This window comes from Rosa chinensis, chromosome 7 (genome assembly GCF_002994745.2).
Source record: "Rosa chinensis cultivar Old Blush chromosome 7, RchiOBHm-V2, whole genome shotgun sequence".
Lineage (NCBI taxonomy): Eukaryota > Viridiplantae > Streptophyta > Magnoliopsida > Rosales > Rosaceae > Rosa > Rosa chinensis.
Genome location: NC_037094.1, coordinates 55896978 through 55906712, shown reverse-complemented (window position 1 = coordinate 55906712; position 9735 = coordinate 55896978). Strand labels below are relative to the sequence as shown.

The window sequence follows — 9735 nt, the reverse complement described above, 5'->3', positions numbered from 1 at the left end:
GTAAATAGACAAAAACCCTTGTAATTTTAACGAAAAATTATTCCAATTTGTAATTGCGGATGAAACATCAGAGATTAAGCCTGCTTTATTTTCTTTGGGCCTGGGCTTCTTGGCCTTGTCCTTTTTTTAATCTTTGGTCTGCTACTGGTATGTAATTTTCTACGAAATAAAAACTACTGCTAAATTGCAATTGGAAAAGGAAAAAAAAAAACTATAGTATTATTATCTTTTAACAAACTCTAGATAAACAAATAATTTATAAAATATCAATAAAAATTGTAAAATTATTGTCAAAAAAAAAACTATCCTTTTTGGTAAATATATTGGTTAAGTTGCCCTTACCTGGGCGCTACATGGCGGGTATACTAGATTCTTCTATCCGCTTACAATTGGCGGGTATAGTGATTCTTCAGTTTCTTTTTTTTTTTTTTGGTAATGATTCTTCAGTTTCTTTGATCATTCCAAATGATCCTTTGAGACGTGAAAACTGAATTGGTCTTGTTAGTGTTAGTGAGGTACAGCTGGAGAGTGAGAAATTGCTATAATTAAAAGTTGGGCCGCACTAGAATAGCTGGGGCCTAGGGCCATATATATTTCGTTAGAGCAAAACCATAGAATTGGCACGACACGGATGAGGATGAGGATGAGGATGAGGATGAGGATCACATACAAGTGGACTGTGTTCTGCGGATTGTGGAGCCATAAAGATGACAAAGTGATGGTGTCCCTATGTTAACGAACTGGGTAGAAGAAAGGAGATACATAGCTTTACTCTAGCTTGCTTTCGCTGTTTCCACTAATCGTGAATCAATCTCCAACTCGTTGAAGAAATGGCCGAGGCACTCGTCAACCTCCTTGTTGAACAATTGGGTTCAGTTGTTTACCACCACACAAGTGAATGGGTGACACTGGTCTTGAATACCAAGAAGGACGTTGACAAGTTCAGAAGCACCCTCAAACTTATCCAGAATGTGCTTCACGATGCTGAGAAGAAGCAAGTGGAGGATTCCGCGGTGAGAGACCGGTTGGATAAGCTCAAAGACGCGTCGTACAAGATGGATGACGTGCTGGACGCTTGGAACACTGAAATTGGGAAACGAGAAGCTGAGAAACAAGAAACACAAGGTTCTGATGCGGAGGTACGTTTCTCATTTCGTTCCAATTGCTTTTGTCTTGCCCGATTGAATGAGGTAACTCGTCGTTATAAGATTGGTAGAGCAATAAAAGATCTGAATGCAGAGTTCACTAAGATTGACGTTGACAAAAACCAGTTTAGCTTTCAATCCACCATGCATGCTGCTGCAGTTAATGTTGAACAACCTAATCCACGATCTTTTACTTCATCTTTCGTTGATATATCGACCACATTTGGGCGACAAGTTCAAAAAGACAGGCTGGTGACTGAGTTGTTAAGGCCAAGGGAAGGGAGGCCCGGCCTTGCCAAGGGATGGGAGGATTGGGGAAAACAACTTTTGCCCAATTAGTCTTTAACGATGCACAAGTTCAAGCCCATTTTGATCTCAAAGCATGGGTTTGTGTCTCAGACCCTTTTGATGTCATCAAGATTGCAAAAGCAATCTTTAGGCAACTCGGTGGTTCTCGAGTTACTTCAGACGAGTTGCAAACTATATTAGATGATATTCAAAATCTTGTCAAGAAAAAAGAGGATGAAAAGGAAAAGAAGATCCTTCTTGTCCTAGACGATGTGTGGACCGAAGACGACAGAGAGTGGGATAGTTTAAAATTACAAGTATTAATGCAAAGTTGTGCTAAAGGCAGTAGAGTTTTGGTGACCACTCGAAAGCAGGAGGTTGCTCGAATTATGAAAGCAACCAGTGACATGATCATTTTGGAGAAGCTGAGTCCGGAAGATTCTTTGAAACTATTCTATAATGTTGCATTTTTTGATAGGGAACAAGATAAGTCCAACGAGGGGTTTGGCAATATTGCTGAGAAAATTGTTAGAAAATGTGACGGTTTGCCTCTCGTTCTGAAGACTTTAGGTAGTCTCCTATTGTATAAGCAAACAATTGGAGAATGGGAAGAAGTTCTCAACAGTGAGATATGGAAGGTAAAAGTGGTTCAAGAAGAAGTTTTTCGACCATTATTACTCAGTTATTATGATCTGGCTCTAGAGATTAAGAGTTGCCTTCTCTATTGTGCTACTTATCCCAAAGATTTTGAGTTCAACAAAGAAATTCTTATTGAGCAGTGGATGTCACAAGGCTATTTGAATGTTGGAGGAAACAAAGAAGAGGCAACACAAGGTAGAGAAGTTTTTACCAAGTTAGTAATGCGATGTTTCTTTCAAGATTTCATGCAAGATGCACTTACCAAGGAAATTATAGGCTGCAAAATGCATGATACTATGCATGATTTTGTACAATATCTTACCCAGAATGAGTGTCTTACTATGGAGGCTACGGGTCCCCATGGAACAGAGACATCGAGTGCAAATGACAGGGTTCGTCATTTGACCTTAATGTCAGCACCCGAGGGTCCATTTCCATCTTTTATATCAAACTTAGCGAATAGCGAAATTTTGCGTACCCTGGCAACTTTTGGTTCAAGAATTACTGCCATAGACTCGGATTTGATTTCACAGTTGAAATGCCTGAGGACCTTGAATTTGAGTCGCAACAAGATCCGGCAGTTGCCAGAGGAGATTGGTGATTTGACACATTTGAGATATCTTGATTTGTCTGGTAATGGAATGACGAGATTACCTGACGGCGTGTGTAACTTGTACAATTTGCAAACTTTGAGGCTTGATTACTGCCATGTCCTTAGAGAGTTGCCGGACAATATGGGGAAGTTGATTAACTTGAAGCACCTTCATGTTGGTGATTGTTATTCGCTGGACTACTTACCAAAAGGGATTAGGCGTATAAGGAATTTGCGAACACTAGACGGGGGCACTTCTGTTTATTGTAGTGAAGATGCCAAAGCATTGACATTCGAAGATCTGAGAATGATGAATCCGTATTTCATGGGTTGGGGAAAATGCTGCAAGTGAGGCCGAGAAAGCAGAATTGAATCAAAAACTGCATCTTTCTTATTTAAAACTTTTTCTGGATGATGGCCGCGACAACGACGTAAATGCTGGAGTAATGAATGCCTTGCGACCACATGAAAATTTGGACACTTTGATAATTTGGAATTATCATGGTCTCACCTGGCCCAATTGGATGACGACGTCGTATTTAACCAGATTGACAGTCTTTCATCTTTGTCTCAGCGACTCCTCTGTTTTGCCTCCTCTCGGGAAACTGCCGTCCCTTAAAGTAGTAAAGCTAATGTCCATGTATGATCTGAAAGAGATCGGAGCTGAATTTTTCGGAGTAGAAGAAGAAACATCATCATCATCCTTCCCAAGTTTGGAAACACTCTTTCTTGGCTTCTTGAGTTTAGAAAAGTGGGAATTAGGTGGAAAGGCAGAAGATGGTTCTTCTAATTCCCAAATGAAATCAATTTCAATAATGCCACGCCTTTCTTCCTTGCATATTGTGGTGTGTGATAAACTAAAACAACTGCCAGACTTCCTCCTGCAAAATGCACCACTGCAGAATCTTCTCATCAAAAGTTGTCAGAGCCTTCCTGCCAGCCTTCCTGACGAGTTCATCTCTCGCATCCCAAACGTCACAATTGAATATTTGGGAGTTGATCGTATCAAAGGAAGAGAAATAGATACTGAAGACAGATTCTGGTATGTAATTAATTGATGAATGTATATGTATTCATGTACTCCTGCAGCGTATTTAGTTTTTTGATTGCAACCTGCAGAGCAAACTTTGTTTATTTATGTTCTTTGAAATCTTCAGATAATCACTATCCCCGACGTACTGACGTTACTTATAGTCGACCAAGTTAAAGATTTCAAGCACCCTATCGCAGGCTGTTCAAACCTGCCTCAAGTTTACAGTGGCTAGATTGCCCAAGACATGATGACACTTAGGTAGGATCAGACTCTAGTTGTATGCATCATTCTGGACTAGAGTTTCAGACTTTTGTTATGTAGTATAAAATTCATTTTTTTGTAGAATCAAATCTTTCAAAAACTTATGTACAGGTAGCTTTAAGCATGACCGACTCATAATCACAATGAACCTTGAAGTTGTCCAACTGATCGATGGGGTTCTGCAAATGGAGCAAAGGTAGCAGAGAAACTAAGGTTTGAGAAAATTGCTTGTAATGTTAATATTGCACCTTCTTATTCAATCCTATGAGTATATATGCTGGTTTCGTCTACTGTGCAAACATAAATGTGATTAGCTCCAACTTGAGAAATGAATTCTGTCTTGATCAACCCACTCTATGCACTATGCAGGAGGATTGCTGAGCTGTGATACACCACTCGGGAAACCTGGCTTGCATTGAGGCATCCATTTGACTGATTGATGTGCTTTTCATGATTCTGTCTAAATTATAGGTAATTTATCATTCTGTATCTGAAGTAACCCTTCGTAAGATTTGAAAAAGGTTGATGAATGCTAGGATTATAGTACACAGTTGCACCAATAAGTTAATGAAGGTTTCCAGTTGTGGACAACTCAATGAACTCTCATACTTGGGAGAGAACTCATGTGTCTATTCTATCTTCAAATTTATAGAACTTGGAATCTTATTTTTCTAGTTGTTGATGTCAACGTACCACTCTATAATGTTGCAGGTCCATCTATAATATCACAGGTTCCTTCTGTTATGGTCAGGACTGTCCCTTGAATGAGGATATGAACACAACGGCACCTCCATATCAAGAGGTTAAAAGTATCACAGCAATTGAGCATTATCAAGGGTCTTGGTTTTTAAGGCAGTGACAGAAGCCAAGAGCATACTCCACATTGAAGATCTTACTAGTTGCTTATGATACTTTTATTGCCTCTTCCAATAGTTCGGGCTCAGCATTCAACTCCTGCTCAAGGGCATTTGAATTCACACTTCTGGTTTCTTTCTTCACTTACAAGTAAGTTCAAAGGGTGCAATTATAACATGTAGGAAGTTAGTAATTGATGTTTCACGCTTCTCAAGTGTTTGGATGTGAAGCTATATGAAACCTAATGTGAAAATTATATGCAAAAGATTGTAATTTATCGTCATGAACTTTGCAGAAAATAGTGTAGATTCTAAAGTTTGCAGTTGCTGGAGTTCTCAAGACATGATGACACTCTGGTATTCCTTCTAGAAAAAAAATCACCAAAAAGCAGAAGAACAGCATGACATGGGCTTTGTCAGCAGTGGAACACTAAGGTGTATATTTCTTCTATCACGAGGACCGGGTGACTTGTCCTATTAGTTTTAGGATTCACAATTTCTAAACTTTTTTCTAACTCCGAGAGATGACTTTGTTTCCTAAGGTCATCTATGCACTACAAGTCTTTTCCAATGCTCTGGATTCTTTAAGTTTCTGCATTTGAGACTAGGAGATGCTTATGTAAATTTTGATGCAAAACTATATAGAATTGTAATGATGATTTTTTGGCAGGTGAGACCTCAAAGTAGCAGTGGAGCAGCATAACATGATACTTGGGTAGTCCTTATCGGATGCAAAACTTTGTAAGTTACCTTCAATTACGGACCATGGAATTCATAATCTTGTAAGCCAATACAAACAAATTCTTCTGTTATGGATCTGATATAAATCAAAATCTACTGTGTAGGAAATGTAGAAGCATGGAGACTCCAAAACCGCATCGGAGTTGTCAAGCTGGTGATTAATCATTAATGAGATGAGGTACTACAAACTATAAACTAGACATACCTTTGTATCACCATGCAAGGTTTATATGTGTTTGTGGTGTGGCTGGCATTTTACTTGCATTGCATTTTTTATATGGTGTCAACATTATTTCTATATGTCCTGTGATTTCCTTATCAATTAGTAATTGATCAACACATTCTATGCAGGTGGGATGTTAAGCAGATATAAACACTTCTCTTGACTTCTCGTATGCGTTTGACTCGTTGGTAGTTTCTTACATACATTAAGTAATTTATCACCATCATCTGAAATGATCCTATGCAATAGTTTTGAGAGTGCTTTTAGTTGATAGTTACTAAATTCTAATATCACTAGTTTCCTATCTAACTTCCTTTGCATCAGAAGAGTGGATTTGCCCGCAAGGTCTGAATTGAATTTATCTTCAAGTTTCCATCAACTCACCTGAAGGCAACATAAGGTTGTTTCACACACACACTCTTTAGTTCCTCTCCTCCATGCATAAAAATGCCTTGGAGAAATGCTTCTTTGACCATCTATGCACACCACGTGTGTTTTCTTTAAGGGGGAAATTCTTCCTTTTTCTTTTGCTCTAGTTGTCAGAACATGCTTCAACTATAGGTTAAGGAATGAAATCCATATTGACTAACACATTTGATGCAGGAGTATTTTCGAAGCTTTCCTTTGCAGATATTGGCGTGACTTGGCTCTTAACTAGACGTGGTAGTAATTTGGCATCTGTATCTGAAGCATTTCTATATATGTAGCAGTTGAAGCTTGAATTTGCACTTGGTAGTTCTTGTATTCTAATGTTTCAAAATTCAGTATCTAATTTACATTGCATTTGATTTTCTTGCCTTAGTAGCGGAAGCTTTTTGTTCCATGAAAAAGATGGAAGTGCAGAATGACCCATATCTCATTCGGTCTACTGTTAAGTTTCCAAATGTTCCCTGAGGTTTGTTGTTTTGTTCTAATATTGATACTTTTATTAATTTTTATTTTGAATGTTCATTTTAGAAAAAAAAAAATGATGCCTAAAGAAATGCTTATATGGTTGTTATTTCGCAGAAATTTGGCCCTGCCTTGACAGAGAATCAAATTTAGCATAACTGGAGAAGCAGCATATATATCATAGTGGTAACAAATTTGCTTTAAATTGAACAACATGGAGTTTCACTTTTCCCCCCTCTTTAGTAAGGTATATTTTTCAGATTTTACACTACTAGACCTTCACGTGTCTAATTTAAGCTGCCACTACGAAAAACAGCTCAAAGTGAGTGATTAGAAACTACTAAGATATTTAGGGAATATAAATTAAACGTCCCTTGTGTCTGTATGACTAGAATAGAGATGCTGGTTGCTTAACTAGAGAAAATGAATTCTATGTAGGACCTGTCTGAAGCAGTGGTGCAGTAGCAAGTAGCAAGGAAAACAGTTTATGATTGTCATCCATTTGAACAGTGGATGAGGCTTACCTAAAGTAGGTAATATCTCAGTTGAAGGCTTGAAGTTCCACTTGCTATATATATTTTCAGATTCGAATTAATGTCACTATATAAATTTGGTATCTGATTTCCATGGATTTTCTTATCCTATTGGGGCTGAAGTTTATAGCATGGAAGAGAGGGCAAAGTGGATGTGACCCAAACTGATCTCATTCAAATTCACCAAAAGGACAAACGAGGTAGGGGATGTTCAATGAGACTTGCTGCTCAAAACAGCTTGGACATGGTGGAAACTGACTTGGAAATTCTGTTGGAGTCCAGTGGAATCAAATTCTAGAAAAAAGGAATCACAAAAAAGCGGAAGAACAGCATGACACGGACTTCGTCAGCAGTGGAAGCTGAAGTCCAAAAGGCAGAAAGGGGTATATTTCTTCTATCACAAGGACTTGGTGACTTGTTCTATTAGTTTTAGGATTCACAGTTTCTAAACTTTTTTGTAACTCCGAAAGGTGACTTTGTTTCCTAAGGTCATGAATGCACTACAAGTCTTTTCCAATGCTCTGGATTCTTTAAGTTTCTGTATTTGAGACTAGGAGAAGCTTATGTAAAATTTGATGCAAACTATATAGATTTGTAATGATGATTTTTTGGCAGGTCAGACCTCAAAGTAGCAGTGGAGTAGCATAACATGACACTCAGGTAGTCTTTATCGCATGCAAAACTCTGTAAATTACCTTCAATTGCGGACCATGGAATTCATAATCAACCAAAGGACAAATGATGTTCAATGAGGGTTGCAGCTCAAAATAGCTTGGACATGGTGAAATCCTGATTGAAGTGGAATCCTGTTGAATCTAGTGGAACTAAATTCAGGAGAAGATTCACAACTGAGAGGAACAGCATGTCACGGGCTTAGTCAAGCTAAAGTCCCAAAGGCTGCAAGGTTTTAATTTCTTCTTTCTCAAGGAGAGGGGACTTGTTCTACTAGTACTAGGATTGTGAAAATCTATATTTAGGAAGAGATGCTTCCCTAAGAGATTTTACTTTGAGAGGAATGCTTGTGAGGTTTTTCTTGGGTGTAACTGGGGCTCTCTATTGAGAGGGGTTGAGAGGAGTGAGATTACCTAGAGTGGTTTATGATTGTAACCTTCTTTATTAGTTGATTCATCATCATCATGGTGGCCCGAGGATGTAGGCAATTTGGCCGAACCTCGTTAAATTATTGTGTTATTGTCATGTGTTGTTTTTGCTTGCATCCAACTTTTTTGAAAAGGTTGCTTGCATCCAACTTGACCAATTTGAATAAGTTCAACTGAGGGCACCTAAGGACCAATCTAAAGAATGTGCCCAATATATGCCTGTTTCTTAAGGATATTGGAATTTTTCAGTTCGCAAAGAAAATGAAACCTAATGAAGTAAGAAATCAAAGATTTAATCCCACTATACGTGTTCTCATTTCTGGTAATATAATGACCTGACAAGCTAACTTGGTAAGGTCTACTATATTAACAGACTTTAACATTGCTAATCTTGCCCTTTGCTGTATATCCTCGTTTAATGGGTTTGGGTATACTTTTTCTCCAAAGGTTGTGCAAGTTTTTTGAAAAGAAATGTTTCCTTTAAAAGGGGTGTGTACACAGCTATTTTGGGATATGCAGTCAGCAATGAGAAGGAGATTGCGAGTCATACTGTAGATGAGATATGGCTTCGCCTGGATGTCTTGGATTTTTTCTTTTTGTTTCCTATCAAACCTGGACAGTGCGAGGGAGAGAGTATATACAGATACTAGGGGGATATATATAAACCATATCCCTTGAAAATGTTGAAGAAGGCGAGACAAGCATGCAACATAAATGAGATATGGCGGGCAGCCATATTCTTTAAAGCAAAATATGAACCACATATCCAATAGAGAAAGAGGTGGGCTGACATTGCCAATCAAAATATACCATCTAAGGGGAAAACTAAGAAGACCCAATTTGTCTCAAATACAACAGTGATGACTGAAAATTGATCTTCCCACGAAACTTGTCATCGAAAAATTAAAATCGGTCAATAGATCAATCACTTGGTTCCTTTATCAAAAGATATGTGAAAAAAAAAATAGAAATTTGATATATACACTATTCTTTTCCACCAATAGCTACCAAGGCAACAAATGAGGATATGTAACAAATGAAATTGAAATCAAAGAAGAGAGTTGAATTCTTGTCATATGTTTCAAACTTTGAAACTAAGCAAGATTGATTATCATAAGCACCGCCATCACCTCTACGCCAATAAAATCAATAATATTTAGTGAGGGAAGACCAAAAAGCGTCAATAACGTCTTTTCTAAAATCTCTATTAACTCCATAATAATGTACCTTAAGAGCCTCATTCTTGCATCTGTGTCTAGTTTTTCACCAACTCGATGATGATGGGAAACTGCAAATTAACCTCTCATAAATTCTTGGATTGGAATCGATCAAATTACACTTATGAATTGGAAATCCTAGAAACTACCATCAACTGATCGAGCAGTATACAACTAAAACATAGATGATATTATTTTATCTATGTTCTGAATGAATC

At 37.9% G+C, this 9735-nt stretch overlaps 1 protein-coding gene across 43 annotated transcripts; it reads left to right on the top strand.

The window, feature by feature from the left end:
* The first annotated feature begins 528 nt into the window (after positions 1-528).
* LOC112178825 (putative disease resistance protein RGA3) lies at positions 529-8397 on the top strand. 43 transcript variants are annotated; one of them, XM_040510837.1, is made up of 16 exons: positions 529-3706; positions 3822-3955; positions 4070-4171; positions 4328-4429; positions 4670-4963; positions 5109-5247; positions 5483-5553; positions 5658-5731; positions 5905-5945; positions 6101-6176; positions 6380-6439; positions 6579-6671; positions 6785-6914; positions 7106-7200; positions 7324-7583; positions 7816-8383. In XM_040510837.1, exon 1 carries the CDS (start codon positions 1448-1450, stop codon positions 3014-3016), a length of 1569 nt encoding a protein of 522 aa, XP_040366771.1. In that variant the 5' UTR covers positions 529-1447; the 3' UTR covers positions 3017-3706; positions 3822-3955; positions 4070-4171; positions 4328-4429; positions 4670-4963; positions 5109-5247; positions 5483-5553; positions 5658-5731; positions 5905-5945; positions 6101-6176; positions 6380-6439; positions 6579-6671; positions 6785-6914; positions 7106-7200; positions 7324-7583; positions 7816-8383. The 43 variants fall into 43 exon arrangements, with proteins under 43 accessions (XP_040366771.1, XP_040366769.1, XP_040366764.1 ...); XM_040510835.1 differs by having other exon boundaries at positions 5905-5964; XM_040510830.1 differs by having other exon boundaries at positions 5905-5985.
* The last annotated feature ends 1338 nt before the right edge of the window (positions 8398-9735 follow it).

What these genes read in the sequence shown, in the direction of transcription:
- LOC112178825 (XM_040510854.1), top strand. Translation starts at nt 1,448, where the DNA reads ATGGGAGGATTGGGGAAAACAACTTTTGCCCAATTAGTCTTTAACGAT.